This window comes from Aphelocoma coerulescens, chromosome 2 (assembly GCF_041296385.1).
Source record: "Aphelocoma coerulescens isolate FSJ_1873_10779 chromosome 2, UR_Acoe_1.0, whole genome shotgun sequence".
Classification (NCBI taxonomy): Eukaryota; Metazoa; Chordata; class Aves; order Passeriformes; family Corvidae; genus Aphelocoma; species Aphelocoma coerulescens.
In genome coordinates this window covers 159,846,554-159,868,718 of record NC_091015.1, presented here as the reverse complement: position 1 = coordinate 159,868,718, position 22,165 = coordinate 159,846,554, and the positions used below count along the sequence as shown (strand labels likewise).

General features: G+C 36.8%; 1 protein-coding gene across 6 annotated transcripts in view; it reads right to left on the bottom strand.

Moving 5' to 3' along the window:
• The window catches only part of EFR3A (EFR3 homolog A), a 75,417-nt gene that overhangs the window by 2,957 nt on the left and 50,295 nt on the right, over nucleotides 1-22,165 (bottom strand). For all 6 annotated transcript variants that reach the window (XM_069005493.1, XM_069005497.1, XM_069005495.1 and 3 more), the window contains 12 exons: nucleotides 21,221-21,335; nucleotides 19,341-19,392; nucleotides 16,314-16,486; nucleotides 15,798-15,873; nucleotides 13,127-13,288; nucleotides 11,776-11,907; nucleotides 11,222-11,289; nucleotides 9,870-9,997; nucleotides 5,232-5,320; nucleotides 2,019-2,067; nucleotides 832-935; nucleotides 182-231 (listed from right to left, as the gene is read on the bottom strand). In XM_069005493.1, the coding sequence (XP_068861594.1) occupies nucleotides 182-231; nucleotides 832-935; nucleotides 2,019-2,067; nucleotides 5,232-5,320; nucleotides 9,870-9,997; nucleotides 11,222-11,289; nucleotides 11,776-11,907; nucleotides 13,127-13,288; nucleotides 15,798-15,873; nucleotides 16,314-16,486; nucleotides 19,341-19,392; nucleotides 21,221-21,335 (1,198 nt within the window). The remainder of the gene's footprint in view (nucleotides 1-181; nucleotides 232-831; nucleotides 936-2,018; nucleotides 2,068-5,231; nucleotides 5,321-9,869; nucleotides 9,998-11,221; nucleotides 11,290-11,775; nucleotides 11,908-13,126; nucleotides 13,289-15,797; nucleotides 15,874-16,313; nucleotides 16,487-19,340; nucleotides 19,393-21,220; nucleotides 21,336-22,165) is intronic.

The window sequence follows — 22,165 nt, the reverse complement described above, 5'->3', positions numbered from 1 at the left end:
AGCCAGTGGCTACATGGGGCTGAAACGCCTCTCAGGGCTAAAACACAGCATTCAGTTAAGGTAATTGTTTTCTCCCTATTACATGTGTTTGAGATCACTATGACATAACCATCTGAAAATAGCCACAACTGCTTTATAAATCATTCTTCAGTCACAATATTTTTCTTGTACAAAGCCTTACCGGATGGTGAGTTCCAGTATCTGTGCCAGTCTATCATGAAGCAAGTTTGCCTAGGCAAAAAAAAAAATTAAAATTGAATTATCAACTCCTAGATATTGAACTGAGCTAAAATGGGTGTGCCAGGCCATACTCCGGTGAGTGTGTTCCACACTGCCACATGTAAATCTAGGCTACATTTCTTCTCAGTTTGTTTTCTCACTGCTGCAAGGATACTGAGCCTTAAAGATGCATTTGAGATTGTGCGAGCCTGTCCTGGAGTGCCAGGAATTATATAGCAAATTCTGCTGCTGCAGACAGGAGTTCAACAAACATGAAATACATTTAGTTGTTTAAAACATACAGTGGGTTAAATACTGCTCCAGTTATCCCAGAATAAAATAGGAATAGACTGTGAACTTGGATTTCAAAGATAGCAAGGAAAATACTAAGGTGAAGAATGCACAAGTTACCCATTACCTTCCAAATGGTCTAGGAACAAACAAAAACACACTTCTAATTACTGGGATCTCCCAACACTGACAGCAGTGGAGACAAAGAACTGAACTTCTAAAGAAGTAACAGCAGCAGTGACACAACAAATCACCTTCAGTCAGCACATGCCCACTAATGCCTACTGATAACCTCAGTGCTAACATTTTGCAGAAACTCACTTTGGTTTCACATTGAGCTGCAATTTCTTCAAACGGTGCTTTTTGGAACTTTTCAATCACAAGACGCCTTTTTTCCTTTTCCTGTTCTTCAAGTCCATTGTTATCTTAAAAGAATAATGAAAAACAAATAAAGACAAATGCAATCTTTGCCTATGAAGTATAAGGCAGATGTCCACTGCAGAAGCGAACGAGGACTGTGCTTGAAGTGATGCAACCATTCTCAAGTGAAATCTCATCTGGCATTGGTCCTAACGCAAAATGCAGATAAAATTTCAGGGAAATGGTTTGAGGACCCAATTTCCCCCCTTTGTTACTAAGTCTTTAATTACGAGTAACACCCAGGCTCCCTTTTGCTTTATTGCCTGCACTTCTCACTTTACTGCACACAGGTTCAGCTTCAAGGAGAAGAAACAAGGAAGTTCCCTCCCAGTATCATACTCACAGGTGGCCAGAGTTTTCGATCAGAATTTGGGAAAAGCCAGTTCAACCTCCACAGGCAGACTGAATGTACAAGCAGTTGGAACTTTCCAGCATATAATGAATTTAAGTACCTCAGGGATTAGGCACACTAGGAAGACTGTCAGATCAAATTGTTGTTTAGAATGTGCCGACTGTTTAAAACATCGATGTTATTCCATATTTTAAACAGGATTTTGGTGGACTGCACAGCATTAATTAGCAATTACTTAAAGTAATATGAAATAAGGAATCTGGATAATTCTGTGTTCTCACAGCCAGGTCACTTGTCAGAAAAATATTCTTTTAAAAAATCTTAGTGCTTTAAAGTCCACAATGTGTAATTTACAACCTATTTTTTGAATGCCCTGAAGATGTGAAAATCTTAATGCATAAAAAATACTCAAGTTACTTCATAAGTAATCACTCAATGTAACCTGAATATCACACATTTATAGCTTTGTCTATAAGGCAAATGTAATAGATGACAGGCATTTCCAGATGCTTTTCATTCATGCAGTCCCATTAACTTCAGAAAATGAATTCACTAACATTATCAAGATAAAATTTCAGAGATTCAGAAATAAATAACTGGAGTTTTAAATAAATTTACTAGCTGAAAAGAAACAAAAGTAAAATTTTATGTTATTCTGGCCTCTCTCCTTTTTTATTCAGCAATTCCATAGTAATTGAGAACTATGCTGCACAAACACAACTGTAATAAATCTTACCAATGGCTTTTTTCAAAGCTTCAAAGGTGATTTCTTCAGTATTATCAACCTAAACACAAAGAAAAAAAACTCCTTAATCATCACATATAACATATAAGCTTCTAAAAAATAAGGAATGTTATAAACACCGAAGGCCAAAGCAGCCAGAACTTTTCTGCCTTACAAGTCTCTAATAACTTTATTTGGACTTTCTGTGACAATCAACAGATCACTAATTAACATTTTTAAGTCACTGAAATTAGTGAGGAAATTTTTAACTAATGAGATCAAGGAAAACTTTCTAAATTCTAGTCAAGATGATCTACGGCAACAATACTTTATAAACGGATTTGGATTTTGGCAGAACACTCCTTTAGGTCAGGAATAAGCTGTAGTGTTCCTATACTGTAAAATCTCTGTAGTGGTTCTGAGACAGCTGCTGCCAATAACAGCAACTGCTTCCTTAGAGTAGCTAAAATAAGAGATGACAGTGGAGCGCAGAGTGGAAAATGGTTACTGCTTTAGGCTAACTTTGTACCATTATGGCTCCAAATAATTTGGTGCTTACATCATAAACACTGGAGTTAAAAGGGCTCTTCATAACAAGCTATGTCTAATGCACTGACAAAATTTATGCATCTAATGATATGAATATCCATTTGCTGCTGCAGATGTACTTCACCAGGAATTGCTTGGGGATGCAAAATGACCAAAGTGTTTCAATTCATTACAGACCTAGTTTCTATACCAGTAAATATATTTACAGTGAAGCCACTTGCATTAGGGGAGAATGTTTAGATGGCAGAACAGTGTTCACGTGAACATAACACGGTTTCTTGGCTTGAACTTCCCCACTTCAATCCTTCCAACATGTAAACAGGCAGCACTTTTATTTTTCCTAATAAACACTAACTGTTTACAATGGTCCAATATGATTTAAGATAAGAGATAAGGTAGCAAAAAGTTCCTTCATCCAGTTCAGAAGATTCTGAATTCTTTCAATTTTTTAATTCATTGGGTTGAATTACTGTTAAGGGATAAGAAAGTAGCTGTTTCCTTTTCACATGAGTGTTATTTCATGAGCTGCAAATGCATGCTTTTCTAAGAGGCTTTACTTCATAAGCACGTATTCTCTACCTCTGAATAAATAAAAATTAATAAATAAACAGTGAAACACTTTTTTTGTCAAATATTCGTAGATATGGGTACAGATCAAGAGTATTCAAGAGTATCAAGGTGAAATCACCATTTGTACAATTCACATTTGGTAAATGTAGTTGTTTATGGCTGCCTTTCATAGTTCTAGTTAACATCCACATTAGTTGCTGATATTACCCAGCATTATACTTGGTTATTAGTATCACAGAAGCACTGCCTGCATTTACAAGTGCTTTCACCTTATAAATGGAGATAACTATAGAAAACCCACTTTCTTGAACAGGATTCACCAACAGACTTGGCACCACAAAAAACTTTGAGTCCACTGACAGAAGAATTGCATTTATTTTGTATACAATAATAGCTATTTTATGGATAAACAGTCTTCTACTTCAGTGCAGAAATTATACCATACATCATTAATCCTGAAACTTCCATTAAGTAGGTAATCCTCCCAATCATAAAGCTTTATGCTCCTTTTTTTGCAGTTTAGCTCTGCTGACTATTATATATTGTTACACTTACTAATCTGCACAGCAAGAAAACCAGATTTCATTCACAGGTATGAAAGTGCAGTCAGCTAACTGGAAAATACTGTTTTCTGCTTTGCCTTGTAAACAAACCTCATAAAGCAAGTAAAGGAGGAATATTTAGCTCCTGTGTTTCTGTTTAATAAAATTCTTGTTTTTAAGAGACAAAAAGTAATTCATTATCCAAGACACTGGACCACATTAAGACCACATTAAGCTGAGAACCCATAAAAAGGCTTTATCTACAACCACTACATCCACTTCAAAGAGGTCTGTGTATCAATGCTTGACGTAACATCAGCATAACCTGAAATCTGAAATGGAAACTTCTCTCATTTAATTCTAGTTTCAAAAGAGTTGTTCAATTCCATGATTTTAAAATGCATGATTTTAAAAAAGAATACTAATGTTAAACAGCCCCAATCCTGTGGGGACCATTTAATTGCTTCAGAAAGGTAGAGGTCTGATTGTCTCACTGATTTTTCAAATACCTTTTTATTCCTTCTCCTGAACTTTTATCTGTATCCTTGCTAAAGCAAAAAGTGAACACGAAAGATCATCTGAGGTATCATCAGCACAAAGCAGAAAGGAATAATAATAGTAATAATAATGCAAAACACATCACTCTTGTCTACACTGAAGCATGCTCCTTTGCTAAAGCCTAATACTGAATTTTTAACTAACACTCAGCTTGACTAAGTCCACACATTTTGCTTCATGTCTCCAGGCAGTTTGTGCATGAAGATGCCAAAAGAATCATCTGTAACTCAGTACAAACCCCTCAATTTCAACAGCTAATCTCCACTGCAGCCAGCAGAAATCTAGTTAATAAAAATCAGCAGAACCTTGAAAAAGATTCAGCAGAAGTAGAAATTTATTTTAAGAAATACTTCAAATGAAGTGTCAAATGATGTGGGATAATTTTAATTATAATGTAGTCTTCCTAAGGGATAATTAACATCAGTGCCTGTACCCTACATATGAACTTTTTGTTGCTGCTTTATCCTTCCTGTGACTTTTAAGTGCTGCATGCTAAACTCTTCTGGAGGGGAACAGTGACACTGGTGCACACAGCCTGCCTAGTGTTTACCTGTCCCACTCAGGGATTCCAGGTCTCCCACTAGGCTTTTATCTCTCTAGGCTTGTAGCTTACAGTCCCGGGCTGTTGAACAAGTCTCTCAAATACTTTAAATGATACAGGAATACAGATGCTGAAATTTATTGTATCCCTCAAAAGGCAAAGAAAACATTTTAGAATATTTACTCACAAAATGCTAGTTGTTCAGCACGTAAATTACATGTATTTCAACCCCATATTCTGCAGTACTATCTGTAAAAACTGTAGTGACAAAATACTTGACTCTTTTATACAATAAGATCAGCAGGGTGTCTTTAACAACACATTTCTGCAAACACACAACTAAAAAAAATCCAACCCCCAAAGTATTTAACATTGCTAGAATAATCAGATATTCCACCTCCTGGCAAAACTTGACTTGCATTCCCCCTCCTTCCACTGCTTAAAAATAATCTGTGATTTTCATACCTTATCCTCTGTGTTGTTGCCAGGCAGAATATCCACCTGAAGAGATACTGTGTCCACAATACTCTTCCTCCTGGAGAGTCTGTCCTCATCTAGCACAAAAACAAATTATCTCATTTTTTGGGAAACACTTGAAACGTGATCAGTCAAATTTCTACCCATCAGATGCAGATTTTTTTCCATGTGCCCGTTTAACCCAAGATCATTTATTTTATCATTTGAATTGTGAAAAATGATCAGTTACTTCTCTAAATTACTAAATATGAAGAAAAATAACATTTTTATAGTCCCCTCCTCCTCTCATTCCAGATCTTTTCAACTTTCCCTTGAAAGTCCAGAATTTTAAAAACTGAGGTCTTATTCAAATGCATAATAAGTAACATAGCACATGATGATACATAGCTGCAACGTCCTTTACAAAAATCTGAACTTATTTTTTTTGCTTGTGAAATTAAAATATTAAGGTCTTAATTTTAAGATAGTCTGAAACAGAAAAGGGTTTCTTGGAAGATGATTTATTGACAGAAGAAACAAAGATTTCTGAATGGAAATGAACAACAATCCTTCCTTATTCCTGTTGCTACAAGTACCATATTCAGCAAGTCTAAGAATCTACTGGGTGAAAAAAATTCTCAATTTCTCACTTCCTCCAAATATTTTAGCAGGTCCAGCTGGCCTAAAAAGTTGTCAGAATAAGACCAACTGTGCTGATACTAAAAGAAGTACAACAATTTAATTAATTCATAAGAAGATTATGATCAAATGATCCATCAGTTGTTGGAATTTTCTTCTATGACTGCAGTCCTAAGACAATGCACCAGTAGCATTTTCTCATTTTTGACATTTAATACATTTACGTAAGATTTAAATGTACAGTAAAAATACATTTTAAGATGTCATGAGGATCTGACAAACAGAGACTTGAGTGGCCTGACTTTTGTGTATCTCATTTACAAAACCATAAATTGCAACGTCACAATTTAGGTCTTAGCCAAGATCTGGCTATCATTATTTGATGACTTGCACTACACATTTAGAACCACCTACAGGCACCTGATACTAAAAAAAGGAGAAGGACTGTAAAATTCCCCCTTGACAAGATAATTTATGCTGGTTCTTTTGCAACCTTTGTTTAAACCACTTCTAGCAAAGCAAAGTTCTTTTGCAGTGCAAATATTGAGCATGAACAAACAGAATTCATTCCAGCAGAGCTGAACATGTTCAGCTTTTAAAAACCAAGAAATAACTTTCAGAAGTCGCATAAATGAAATGTCATTTTAAGATCAAGAGGCAGTGAAAGAACAAGATTAGTGAAAAACACCTGAATCCTACTAATATTTGCCAGGTTCTCAGAGACCCTGAGCATTTGAAGCACCATTCTGAAGGATTTACTGAATTTTTAATCCCTGACGGCTCACTGGTACATGACTCAACACATTCCAAATCTGAGGAAACCACCTCAGCCCCCAGGAGAAAACACCGGAGAAAACCACATCTCTGCTGCCATCTTGCTGCTCTCTCTGTAACTGACACTCAAACACCAGAAGATACACATTTTAGGGACTACTTTGGATAGAATTCATTTTTTTAATGGATGCCTCACTGTATTTGCATGTGAAATATGCCCATATATCTCTAATTTCAACATATTAAGTGGGTAAAAAATGGTGAGAATTTCCATTTTTTTCTCTTACAAGATACAATGTTCATCCACACGCATAAAGGAGCCCAGGGGCTCAAGGACAGTGATGCAGCCCCAACATCCATTGCCCCAGCCCCTGCCAAGGCTGTCCCAGAAGCCTTGGCCCCATTGCCCAGGGACAGTGGGAGCAGCTCTCTGTGTCACCTCATTGACTGAGGCAGGATCCATCCCTTTTGACAAGGGGCAATGGCTTCAAACTAAAAGGGGGTAGATGTGCATTAGATATTAGGAAGAAATTCTTTCCTGTAAGGGTGGTGTGGCACTGGCACAGGCTGCTCAGAGAAGCTGTGGACGCCCCATCCCTGGCAGTGCTCAAGGCCAGGTCGGATGGGGCTTGGAACAACCTGCTCAGTGGAAGGTGTCCTTGCCCATGGCAGGGGGTTGGAACTAGATGACCTTTAAGGTCCCTCTTTTCCTGGGTGAGGGACTCTGTTCTTTGTGCAGTCATTATCCTGAATGGCCAGTGACTAAGATGAATTCTTTGAACATGTGAGAGCTTCTTCCAACTTTCTACAGGTTTTTGCAATGTCACTCAAAGAGGTAATTAGTACCATCACAAAAATGACACCTACAGCTCTACTACCTGCTCAGGAAAACAAAACAGGAAACTACCATTTTGTAGAGCACCAAATCATGAGTAAACACAACAGCAAACCTCACAGCAGCTAACATTGCTACAGGCATGTCAAGAAGAGAAACAAAAAAAAAGCATAAGGAAACACTAAGTCCACTAAGTACAACACAATTTCTGGCCTAAAAGTCTTTAGGCCTTCTAAAAGCATTTTTTGATTGCACATCCTATAGGGACACACCACAGGCAGGAGAGCAGGCTGACCTACAGCTCATTTTTACCTTTCGACTTGTGTTTGCATTTATGAGGTTTTTTGCCTGATGGAAATAGAGTTGAATTAAAAAAAAATATATATATATATATGTATAGACAAAAAATGATTGAAAGTATTTAAATTATTAGTTTTCTCCCTCCCCCAAGTAAGAAAGAGACAAATAAAACTTTGCAGATATGAATGTCTTTCAAGCTGTTAAGAAGTATAAAGACATGAAACAAAGATAGGATGACAAAGTTATGTCTGTAAGTCATTGTTAAGCATTATGTCACTGATATTTGGAAATAACAGAAATAATTAAGATGAAATATTTACTGACTTTTTAGGTTCAACCCTAGGTTTCACACAAATATATAAAAAATTGATCATTTTTTACTAATATTATTGATCTCTTTTGAAACACTACATTCCAACACTATAACATTAATAGCAGAAATGCAACATTTCATTGCAGCAAAAAATGAAAAGCTTAGGAATTCCAAAATATTCACTTGGTCCTGATTTAGTTAAATGAAAACCTTGGAAGCTCAGTATTCCACAGGATCAGAGATTAATGAACTTAACTAGCTATGGCAACAGTCAAGGAACAAGTTTTGGTTGCTGCTCTTTACAAAAAGATTACAAAATCCCCAAGCCCATCTGACTCACATATGTTAAGATTTAGGATTAAATATGGCAATTTCTCATCACCTGCAGAGGCAGTTAATCACACACTTGCAGCTAAACTCAATTAATCTTAATGTCAGAACTTGCATCTCTTCCTGTGTGGGAATGCATTTTTAGCAAAGTATGCACAAAAACCTTAGCGAGGTCATTTGGGTACAAATATATCCGAGTTTCTAGGAGAGGCTCAACATAAATTTCAAAGCAGGCTGTCTTCCTCACTCCATTCTCATTCATTCAAAGCCTGTAACATTTCCTTACTTGCTGCCCACCTCTTCTGCCAATACTAAAATATAACATTAACTGGTTTTTTAGATGCTAGAAGTAGTAAGTATAGAAACATTATCCTTTTTAGAAGAAGACAACCAGCAACAGAAAACAGACACTGTGGCTGTGTTGGAACGTATCACTTAATGTGCCTGCTTGTGTTTGGGACAAAACCACACCTGCTGTCTGGAGAACTCAATTCCTCCCACAACTATCCAAAAGAGATATTCAAGAGCAGGCAGCAATGTCTCTGAATCAGACTGCAAGAACAACACATCTGGCATTCACTGTTCAAATGTACTTTGGTTCTTCCTATGTGTGTTGGAAATAAATCATATCCCAACATATGTGTGAGCTAAAGAACATAGAAATCACATTTTTCTGCTAGGTACTTCAAAAAGGCCATGCTTTGGGCTGGGGTGTCCCCTAGTCTCTTACAATAGCAACCTGTTACATACAGCCACAAAACACACATGGTTAAGAAAACAAATTCTTCAATCAATTTTGTTCAGTAAGTTGCTCAATTGGCTGTTGAAAATATATTAAAAGTCAAAAGCACATGAATGTCACATACTAGCTAGTCCTTCTCACATTATTCACTCAGCCTGTGTAGCACAAACTCCCACAAACCTTCCTCAGGCAACGCTTTATTTCCACTGTTACTTGACACTAAGCTTGCATAGGTATCTGATGGAAGAAAACATCCCATTCTTGCTTAAATTAACATCTGCTCATTAAGAATTTAACTAAGGCAAGTAAATCAGCACATGACCATGGCAAAAGGACAGTATCTTTCATCCAACATTTACATAAAAAGGATAATATAAGCTGACTTCCATATTCCTCATTTTCTAGACCAAGTTAGCACAGGTATTCTTTTGAAAGCCAAGACTTCATTAAAATGAGTCAAAGTGGGTTCTAGGACTTTCTGCCTCACTTCCATTGTTTAAGGAAAAAAAAAAATCTTAAAAGGACAAATAGTTGAAACTTCTTAGCAATAATACAGTAGCTAATGAGGAGGAAAAAAAACACCTTGAGAAGACAAAATTATCTGATTAGGTTTTGTTGCCAAGCAGTCACATGACTTTTCACTGGCACACAACACATCAGAAAAACATCCTTAATAACTGGTATTAGGTGGTGTAGCTACTAATCACCACTTACCTGTTACCTGGGGCACATATGGGACTGACAATCTTTCCACACTGTATCCACTGCCTCCTAATGATTCTGCAATCTTGTTCGTCAGGAAAAATAAATCTGTTTCATCCTTCTCTAAGGATTTTGGAAGGCTGTCAAAACATATATTGAAGTTACTGTCTACCAATAGATACTTGCTGGTTAAGTAAAATACTTTTCCTATGTCTGTGAGCAATCAAGAAGGGTCAATGGTAATGATTTGATTGAAATAAAGCCTGGTTAGTTTTTTAGGAATTAATATACACCTAAAATTAGTCCATTGAAAACCTCTGAAGTGTTTTAGATTACTTTAACACTTCTTGTTTACTTGAAATATGTTCTTCACCTGTTCTGCTACATCTTGAGAGAATATGATCTCTGTTAAATAAAAAAAACCCTGCACAGAAACAGTAATACTAATACTAATTAATTAATTGGTACTAATATTTGTCATTTGCCAGCAGTGTGCCCTTGTGGCAAAAACAGACTGAGGGTATCCTGGGCTGCATCAGGAGGAGCACTGCCAGCAGGTCGAGGGAGGAGATCCTTGCCCTTTATTCAGCTCTGGTAAGGCCACAACTGGAGTGCTGCGTCAGGAGATGGCTCACCAGGACATGGACTTACTTTAAAGAGCCCACCACAGGGTCACTAAGGTGGATTACGGGGCTGGAGCATCTCTCCAGTGAAGACTGAAAGAGCTGGGCCGGTTCAGCATGGAGAGAGAAGCTGGATCATATCAGTGCATACATATCCCTTAAGGGAGGGAGGGTGGAAAGGCCTCAGAGCCAGGCACCACCTTTCAGTGCTGCTCTGTGACAGAACCAGAGACAACAGGCACAAACTGAAACACAGAAAGTTCTGTTTCAACATCAGGAAACGCTTTTTTGTGTGAAGGTGAAGGTGACCAAGCACTGGCACAGGTTACCCAGAGAGGCTGTGGAGTCTCCATCCTTGGTGATATTCCAAAGCATCTGGATGTGGTCCTGCACAGTCTGCTCTAGGTGACCCTGCTTAAGCAGGGGGCTTGGACCAGATGACCTCCAGAGAACCCTACCAGGCTCACTCATTCTGTGATTCAGTGAACATTTACTTTGCTGTGTTAGCACACTGAAGACCCTGCTGTGCATAAATGCCTCTGACTACAATAAAAAAGCCTGAAAACCTCTTTTTTCCCTGTAAGTGCACATGCTTTTAATGCTTGGGTTTCTTCTGCCTATCCAGAACACCATAAAACCTCTGGGTTTTTTCACATATGTAACATTTTTAAATGATGTTTGATTTTTAATAGGAAAATAGGGACTTCACTGTCCACTAATTCCCATTTTGTATCTACTTACTCGCATTTGTCTTTGAAAATTGTTTCTGGTAGAAAATAAGATGCTTCCACACTTCTGGTTTCAATGACCTGAAAAAAACCCCCAAGTCAAATAGTACAAATGGAGTAGTTCCATAGTTGTTTTCTTTAATACCTAACCTTCACTAACATCAACCTCAGGAGAAATGAGACATTTAGGACTTCTTTTAACCAGGGAAAGAGACTGTGGCTCTCACCCTTTAGACTAAAAATCTGGTTCTCATGGTCTTGTGCATGTCAATACTGTTTTTCCAAAGACAGTTGGGCTGTAAAGTCTTATACCAGATGGGGTTTTGGCCCATTATATATGGTACTATAAGCAAAATAAAAATGCTGTACCTTGAGAGAAGACTATTTTGTTTATAATTTTAGGAGTCAGCAGTAATGCCAGGAGAGACTGAAGATCAAGAACAATGTCAGTGGACACAAATACAGGAGATCAGCACCACAAGCAATTACTTGAAACAAGTTATTTACTGATTTTACAGTAGAATGTGTACTGTTTTAAATGACCTGAATTATTTAACCATGTGTTACCTTGCTGACATGCTGACAAAAGGCAGGAACTGCAATCATCTGACTCAGGAAGTTTAGATAGGCTGCAACCAATGCCATGACACCACAACGATTAAACATTGGCAGATTATCCTCATTGATGATGGCAATGTCCTGAAATATAAGGGGTACCATTATGTTTTCCAAAGCTACCAGACTGTCCTGAATATATGGAAGTCACATTTATCATTTGGTAACACTAGCTGACATGTGATGTTTATCTGCTATTACTTAACATTTGATATCTCTCATCTTAAAACTCTAGTCTTTTAGCTCACTCCTGAATTAGGTATATACTGATCTGAAGTTAGAGAGCTTAAAAGATTCAACCATTATGAAGAGAAATAAATTTACTCAACCCAAAATTCTGTTTCTCAGAAAGGAAGTACAGGTTAATGATGGGTAGTTTCTTGTCCTTACCACCTGTTGATCATAACATTTTCTCAGGAAATTTAGAAAGAGCAGTTTGATAATAAAGATCACCAGTGTGAATCACAGATATAGCACAATAAAGAGAATTATTTACTGCATATTAGCACTTCTATATTTATTCAGATTGCATTATTTTTGCTCTAGTAGAACTCCTAATGTCATTTCCATCAAGTAAAGATTTGGTTCAGTGACATATTTTAAAATTAAGGATGCACACTGCATTTCAGATGTTTCATAGTGCAGCTGCACATTTGGGAATAAAGTTAATGACAAAGTGAATTGGGAATACAAGGGCTGATTTCATCAAATTTCCAGGGCATATGTTAGCACTACTTTATTTCTGACTTCAACACAGATAAACTTAGTAAGTTATCCAGTTTCCCTGAGGACTGTATGCACAGATGAGCTAATATTTGAACCTATTAAGGAAATGTTAAGGAATAAAGCCTGCTAAGACACTGACAGAATTTTACTCCAAGGTAAGGTTAAATAGCCTGATTTGGTAACTATTCCCAACAAATCAATTATACAAAAGTTTTCATCCTGGGTGCACACAGTCCATACACTTTACACAGAACACTCATAAGATCATAGGTTGAGAGAACACCTTGACAATCTGCTAATGAGTATCAGTGATTCTAAGAAATGTTTCAACAGATTTCCATATCTGCTGTTTTTCCTGAACAGCACAGGCTGTGGAAGTTCGTCAGAAAATGGATCAGATAAAGCTTCCCCATTAGTAAGTGGTAGGTACAAAATGCACTTCCTTAGTGGATCAATCAAGTTTGGGCCAAATGATGAGATTTCCAATTTGAAGATCAATATACAAAACCCCTAAGTTCTTCACATCTCCAATTACAAATATGAATTGTAAGTCAATGAACCCGACACAGCCTCATACCTGCAAGGCAATAGCTAATCGAATGAGGTCAATAACCACTTCTTCATTGGCCAGTTCAATTGTGGTAAGAGCTAGAGATGTAAACAGCAGTTCAAAGTTTTTTTGGACATTGTCCTCTTCTTTGCAGCCTAAGTAGATGTGTCTGTACAACTGCTGACCATGCTATAAAAGACATAAAAGGGAAAATGCATATTAAATAATAGAATAATTTAGGTTAGAAATGATATTTGAAGGTATTCTAGTCCAACTCTCTACTCCAAATGGGGCCAACTTTTATGTTAGATCAATTTAGATAGAGAATTAAAAAAATAAAAAAGAATAAAATACATGTGTATAGATACATACACAAACAAGTACATGATTAACAAGGAAGACCTCAAGTTTCTAACAACAGCTTCTTTATAAACACAGTACTGTTCTATTTTATGCAGAAATGTACAGATAGGGAAGATGATACAGAGAACTGCACGATTACTGCACAGTGTCAGATGTTGGAATTAATTTCCTGTTGAAACATTAAAAAAAATAAAATTTGTCCATTTATGAAAAGGAGAAACCAAAAAGTAATCTTGAAACATTCTCAAGAACATTCAAGTAAGCTCCAAGTGTTATCCTTGTGAAGACATCGAATTTGTTCATTAAGCAACTGCCCTCAAAGAGCAAACCAAGAAATAATTCTCCTAGAAGGTGTTTCAGAAGGTGAGCAGGGCTCATTTACCAATGTGTGCAGGGAGGCTGCAGAAAAATGCAAACACAAGAAACACAGGATAAGCAGCAGGTGTTGTATGCAACACACAACTCACTACCACCCCAGCATTCTTAATCTGTGGAGGGGTGCAAGTCTGTATCAGCTGACACAATTTTCAAGATCTCAAGACTAACTCTAGAAGTACTAATTCAGCTCTAGAAGGAGGAAGAAAAGTGATTTTTAACCTCTCTTTTTCAAACAGGACGTATTTACTTAAGAAATAATGATGATGTTGTTGGTCTTTTCAATACCTCTAAAATCAAACAGTTGTTCAAACAAACACTGTATTTAGAAAATAGGGAAACAGAGATATTAGCAAAGCACAGAAGCTAGTATGAAATCAGCAGAGTAAAGGCCAGCTGTTTAATGATCCAGTATATTTGGAAAATAAAAGTAATGATATTTTTTATCCCACTGATTTAGAACTGCACTTAAATAGGAAAATAAATGATTATGTGCATTTTCTCAATATGTATCTTTCTAGAAGACTGGAAAATGCAAGAAGTTAAATATTTCCCTTCAAAGAAAGGATAGAAATAAATTGAGAAAGTGGTCTGAAATGAAGAGTTTTGTGCCTATGTCTGGTTCCACTCCAGCTGGGTATGGTATACAACTGCTTCAGGGTCCTCATGTAATATCAAACAAGCTTAAGTGGTCACCCAGATCTTAATGGACTTCTGGAGATGCCTCATCCCTCTCCTTTGATTATGTAAAGAATCTGGGAAGAGCAGGCTGCTAACATGCACATCTACACCAGATGAGCAACATTTCACTGATGGTATGCACCTGAAACAGTATCACACAGATAAACCTTGAATGACTTCATTTCCCAGGGTTAACACATTTTTTAGAAGCCTGTATGATCTTTTCTTGACCTGTGAAGAATCTCTGTTCCTCTTCTGCCTTTTTTTCAGATCAGTATTAACAATTCAAATATTTAGCTTGACACTGACAACTTTCATCTAGCAAAATCAGTAAATACATTCTATCCAAACTGCGTAAAATCATAGATACTAATGAATTAAAATTCAATTCACTTTTTTAAAGACATATTATTAATAATTGCCAATGTTGGAGTATTTTTTATATTTGTAGTATTGCAGTTGTACTGGAAATATTAACTAGACTAACTTAGCAAGAACATTTATCTTGCAATGTTATTTGAATGCTGTACAACTCTAGTTTGCATATTATTACATACATAGTATTTTTGCCTATTTCAGTAATTACGTATTTTGTTTACAAACATACCTACACAGATAAACCACAGCCAGGAATGACAGAGCAGAGTAATAGCTTTATGTATTTTTCCCACATAAAAACAAGGTAAGTAATTTACTGGAAGTAATTTCACTCCATGTAAGTATCATCCAAAAAAACCCCTGTTTTCTTTAGAACCAAATATACTAAGACGTCATCTGGCACAAAGTTCTGTGAAAACAATCTTTTAAGAAGATGGATTTTTTGTGCAAAGTTAACTTTGTTTGACATCTTTACCTAAAACATAAAACTTAAATTCCTGTAGCACAGCTATAAAAAGATTTCTAAGTACAAAATTGTCTAAAAATACAGCAAAATAAAAGCCATACAAATGAAAAACTATTACTGAAAAAAAATTAAATGCTGCACAGGGATCTAACAACAGGGAGGTCTTTTCACAATCATGGTTTAGACATACACTGTTCTAATTTCATGTACATAAAGGTTTTAAATGAAGACATAAATTAAAATTTTACTGCATGGAATCATCTTTCAAGTATCTAGAGCAGCTCAACATTGAAATCACTGTCATTTGATTACAGTAATTTGAAACTGATCTTTGTGACTTGTTGCAAAACCACAGCTGTAGAAGGAAAGCAAAACCACTGGTTCAATTACTTTAATTTTATTTCTAAATACAAAAGTGATGTTTTAGTCTCTTACCTTTTTCATGAAGCTCACGTCTTGCCTTGAAATCTTGTCTCGTTTTATCTTTAGATCAGAAACATCTGGTATTATTCTACAAATGAAAGAAATGTGTTGTTTTAGCAACAACAAACAACAAAAAAGTTGGAAAGGAAGAAAATGTGGAACACAGGAGCTATTCAAACAGATCTTGACCCAATTCCATTTTAATTATTCCATGCTTTACAAGGATATTCAAATTTCAGTTGAAGAGGGAAAACCAGAAAGAGAATTATGACAATCACATTTTTTTATTTACATAATAGAAGATATTTTGCCTTCCACAGCTACACAAGCAGATATTTGTAATGGTCATTTAAAGTACTGTGCTCTAAGGCTTACCTGTAAAACACTTGCCATCAATACATGACACCGAGAATTTACCAAAACAGTGCATTAATAATTCATATTAGCAAAAACATTTAAAAATCAAAGTACTTGTCTTTCAGGTAATGAACTGGAATTTCCAGTAGGCCAATAAATAAAATGCAGTACCTTATCCCTCTGAGCTTGGCTCTGTTGTCGTGTCGATCGATGAGGTTGTGCAGGATCTCCAGGACCAGCTGCCTCAGCTCGGAGTCTTCCATGAGAGAAGGAGACAGCAACGGGTCCAGAAAGGGGGCGGGAAGTGCATTACTTATTGTTGTGGCTTTGTATCCTGAAGTCACCTGTTCATTGTTGCAAGTAAAATTAATGTGTCATTACTGCACTATAAGAATTAATTGCAGCTGTCACTCACCTTTTAGTGGGTTTGCTTTGGCATCGGCAAGGTGGATTCAAACTGAAGTATTGTATTAATTTTGAAAATTCCTGATCTCAGTATGAATTTGGAAGAACTTTAGCACACATTTTCAAATTAACTCCCTCATGATAAAAGTATTTTTCAGGATCCTTTCTTTAGAAACACACCCAGAATCAAAAAATGAAGACATCATTTCTGTTTTTTTATATGGCCTATGAAAAGTTGCAGGGCATAAAATGAAGATGATAGTAATTCCAGTAGATAATTACAAAAGAGATTTTTCTATTTCAGGTTATTAGCTGTTCATATATGGTAGAGTAAGCTCATGTGAAATAAAAAATGAGAAATGAGGGCCTATGTTTACGGATAGTATTTTAATGTTTACGGATACTATTTTATTGCAAAACATGATGTAAGCAAATATGATTTTCTTAGAAATCTGGTACCATAGTGTTATTTTTGCTTTTCTTAAAAAATTAATACTACCTCTGACTTGTCTCATTCAATTACTTTTAATTAAAGCAAACTCTGCAGGTACATAAAGAAAAGCAAACTTCTACCTAACTACTAGCTCAAACATTAATAAGCTGAACATTTACAGCAGTCAGAAATATTTAAAGTTTACCATCCCTTAAAATGGAGGTTACCAGAATATTACAGTCTCAAAACCAAAATGAACTCAGAAACTGCAAAGTATATGTAACCTGTTGAGGATAAGGGGAGCCAAAATGATTCAAAATTTAATTATAATAAATGCAATAACATTTTTATCTAAGACTTACATAATAATTGTATCTTCCTTATATATATTTCATACCCTTACAGCTTTTACGTGTGAACTGTGTTGTACTTGTTTTGGCTGGGATAGGTCATTTTTTTGATAGTAGCACAGATGCTGCTGTATTCTGAATTTGTGACCAAACCAGTGCTGGTAACGCAGGGATGATTTAGCTACTGCTGAGCAGGGCTTGCACACTTCTAGAGGGATATCCCATACTAAAATGTGTCATGCTCAGCAGCAAAACAGGAGGCACTTTGTGAGAGCTGCCACTGCTCAGGGACTGGGCTGGGTATCGGTTCGCTTGTAGTGAACAATTGGGTTTCAGGTGGGGGTTTTGGTTTTTTTTATTATTACTTCTTTTTCTCGTTTCTTGGTTTTGTTTTTCTTGGTTTCCTTTCTTTACTTACTAAACTGTCTTCATCTCAACCCACTTTTCTCTCTGGCACCATTCTGATTCTCTCCCCCATGCCCCTGGGGCAGAGTAGTGAGTGACTGGGTGGTCCCTGGTGCCCCTGGGTTAAACCACGACACTGAGTGAGCACAGTGCCCACAGCGTAACTGAGGGGTTCAGAGGGATGTGGCTGGCACAGGAGCACCAGGGGACAAGAAGGTATCTGATCAATCATTCTGAAAATGGAAAATAACTGATATTACAAGCAGCAAAGCTGCAAATCTAAATGCACAGTTTTAATGAAGTGCCAGATTTCACCTGCCTATACAGCATTAGCTTGTCTGCCTGTGTGTGTGCATGACAACAGACTAATTGTGTTATGAACTATTATTCTTTTGTAAATAATACATGATGTACAATGATAAATTTTTTCCACAATATGTATCTATTCAGTAGTAATTCATTAAGCACCAGAACAGTGACTTTTACACCTTTGTGCCATGATGGGATTTTACTTCCATAATCTAAAAGAGGATACAACCCAAAATTCAGTGTCCAAAATGTTGAATCCCTTCCACATGTACAGTTCGACTCCCTTAAAGCATAGTTACAGGCCATGTAGCACCCAAAATCATAGAACAATTCTTACCTATTTTAATGGAATTTTAAGACTGGTGAGATGAATATTGTCAAGAACAGTTTAGACATACCTGAGTCTATGTTTAATGAAGACAATGTGCAAAATTACCACCTGAGATCCTTCCTAACAAGCTTTCTATCTTTAAATTGCAACTGTGAATGCCCAGCTCTTTTGCAAACCGAAGTCTAAGATTTCAGATTTGGACAAGCCAAGAGTGGTTCAATCTATTTGCCTAACACCATACATGAGTTTCATGTCAAAGCAGGGATAGAAACTCATTTTCCAGGAGGACATTCTTCTGCTTTAGTCATTCTTTATGTCATTTCCCCTATTTGAGTCACTGAACAGTTTTCAGCTTCTGCAGCAAAACAGGCCAGGATTCTACTAGCAAGAGCCTCCTTTACTACCCACTTTCTGATTCTTACCATCTGGGTCTATTTCCAGAAATACTCTTTGAAGGTTTACAGCTGAAAAATGTATTTGTGATAAAAAATTCAATCACACCTTAAAAGAAACTTGGGAAACATTAGGAAGGAAAGAATAACAGTGTCTGAGGTTCTGATGGCCTGGAGATACGCATCCATTCCTCTGGTTTTAAAAATAATGGCCATTCTACTAATTGCCACTTTTCCACGCTCAGAGATAAAAGTGATTTCACTTTGATGTTGCCAAGTATTGCTGGCAGAACTCAACCTACTCTATGATGTTCTTTTGGATCTGAAGATCCAGTTATAACTGACATTCACTGAAGTGCTCTAAGGGATGGAGGTGTATTTCCTGCGCTGTTTGTAATGTAAATTGGGAAAATGCTTTCACAATATTACAGAATAGAATTACAGGTCTATGCAATATGAATGCATGTTTATTTTCACAATCCAGAGTTGTTATACTGTACTTTTATATGTAAACATATACATATAGTGAAACACTGTGTTTATAACATAGTATACTAATCTCAGAAGGCTTACCATAAGTAAAGATCTCAATAACATGATTTGAATTCTCCTGGTTCCCAAATCTCTAAAATTGGAAAAAAAAAGTTGCAAATTAGGTTTTCTTGCTTATCTTTGAAATATTATTCTACTCTAAACATCATTCTCATTTTTGACAAGTGAATACAGCAGTATTGGAAGGGATGCTGGATGATTACAGATAAAGGGAAAATATCTCTAACTGAGCTGCAGTAACTAAATGTTTTTGAAAGACATGTTGACAGGAAGGCTTAAAAATGGAGCACGTGATATTGAAGAAAACAGTAAATTGTGTATGTGAAGCAGATCTAAATTTTCACATTTTACTCAAAAATCTCTAAAATGTTCAACTACTACAAGCTTGACTATTTCCAAAAGCATCTGCACTAAAAATTTCTTCTGGATTAAAATGCAATTGAGTCTTCTAAGAAACGAGGACACTTCTTCTTTAAGTCTGACCCCAAAACTTTGAGAAAAAAAGTTATCTGCAATATCAGTAGGAAAAACTGAAAGACTCCTCAGTTTTCATATCACAGGAAGGCACATGCAACACTACTTGACCTGTTCTTCATCTGTTTTCATTTCCCTTCTGCAGGTACTAAAAGTAGCCAAATAGCTAATGGTATATAGTCACTCTTCTTGCAAGATCTTAGGAGATAAAGGTGGACTTGGAATAAATTGCTCCATTCAAAGAGATTCTTTCAGGAAAGTAAAAAAGGTACAAGTCATTTTGTCCATTAAATAGTGTAAAGGAAGATCAACCCACTTCACAAAAGCTGGCCTCCACTCAACAGTGGAAACTTCTATCTTAATGGGCTATAATCCTGGCTGTTGTATCATTCAAATGGGTAGCAGAAACCAAAATTTCAAGTAATGCAAGACTTTATCAGCAGTCAGAAAGCCTTCTTTGTTCAGAGTGACATATGCAGATCATACTAACACACTGCTCAGGCACATATTTATGCAGAATTTCGTAAATGGAAAACTGTACAGTTAAAAAACAAACAACCACCACCCCCAGCTGTTAATCCAAGTAGAGAATTTCATATGGATTCTTTCTTCAAATACCTCCATAATGAGTGACAACTGCCTGGCACAGACAGATTTGTGTCTTCCATGGAATAGCATCCCATACTGCAAAGATACTGTATGAAAAGCTACCAAGAAGCTGGAGAATGACAATGATTTCCTACTTAACCTAGTAGTGGATCACTTATGTGGTGCAGTGTCCATGTGCATCTGGAAAGAACAGCTGCAGCCTTTTCAGTGACTTCCCCATACTGAGGAAATGAAGTCTTTTAAACAAAGTTATTCATGTCACAGGGAAAAATATTCAGTGCAGGGCGACTTTTAAATTGTGGGTTTATTAAGTCTGCCCACTTACAGCTTTTTCCTATTTCTAAAGACATAGGGAAAATCCAAAACTCACTGGAATTTCTGCAGTTACTTCATAATCTGAAGTCAACTCGTACAGAATGAAGAAAAACCCTTAAAAATAGTTTTAAAATTATGCAGCTATTTGAATGTATTTATAATTAAATTTCTCTCATTAGCAAAACACACAAAAAGTTATGGAATTAGCAACTATGTAGTACGTAATTGCAGAAAAATTTGTACAGATGCAGAGAGAAAGAGTGTTTTAGTGCAAAGTAAACTGCATACCAATCAGGTATTTTCTATCAATAACATGCCTGTACGTTGAATTCATGTTGCTGAAGCTGTGTGTGACTTGGTTGTGTGTGACATAGTATTCAATACAGCCCCTAAAGAGCAAAAATTTGCATTTCACTTTTCTTGATGTTTTTTACTTCTTAATTTATCAGGATTCTAAAATCTAGATTTTTAATTAGAAATTTATAAATGTAGGATATACAAACCCAAGGTGACTGGGATCCAGTATTTGTGAAGTTGTCCCCAAAACAGGAACTTTGCTCATAATGAACATCATAATCTCTGATCTCTGGTAATCTGGAAGATTGCTTCCAAAAAATCCTAAATAAAAAGAAAATGAAATCACAGAAGAAAATATATACAGGGCTTTCCTCTTTATAAGAAAAACCTTATAAATACAAGGAGTATTTTAACAAGGTGAAAATAGATGAAGAATGAAACTATCATTTGTTTTAGGGCATATTCTCATGTTCATTTCTGGTGAATGATTTTAGAGAGTCTTTCCATGACACTCATTTTCATCTTTGAATCCTAAAACCTTCTAATTTTATCCTCCTCTAAATACACCATTTCAAAATTAAGTATTTGGAGTCTATCAATTTGTACATAGTGAGCAAGTGGAAGTGTTTCTCATGGCACACTGTACTGTTACTTTTGTCTGTTAAGTCTCCATTAAGTATTACAAGTGAGGAGACAGAAATCCCAGAGACATACAAGTATTTTACGACTGTTGCTGCTCTTGGGAAGTGATGAGGTGAGCAGCTTCTGTGCCAGCACCATGGGAAGAGGAGCACTCCAGCATGAGGCACATGGAGGGTTCCGGAGCCAGGGGAACCTCAGGGCAGCAGAAAGAGCCACAATGGCTGAGGGAACCTGGGCAGGGCCAGGAGAAATGTCAGGCAGACACACCTCCCTGCCTTAAAAGAATCCCTTAGGAAGTGCCAGCATCAGCTGGCAGGCAGGAAGGGCACTGTAGCTCCACCAGCTGCACCAAGGAGAAATGGTTTCCACTCACAGAAGATGCCATCCTCTCCCAGCTCTGCACCCACCACAACTGAAGCAGCTTCCCTGACACGGCTCCAGTGGAAACAGCTGTCATCCCAGTGCCAGCTCCAGGCTGGGCCCTGCTCTTACGGCAGGACAGCCACAGC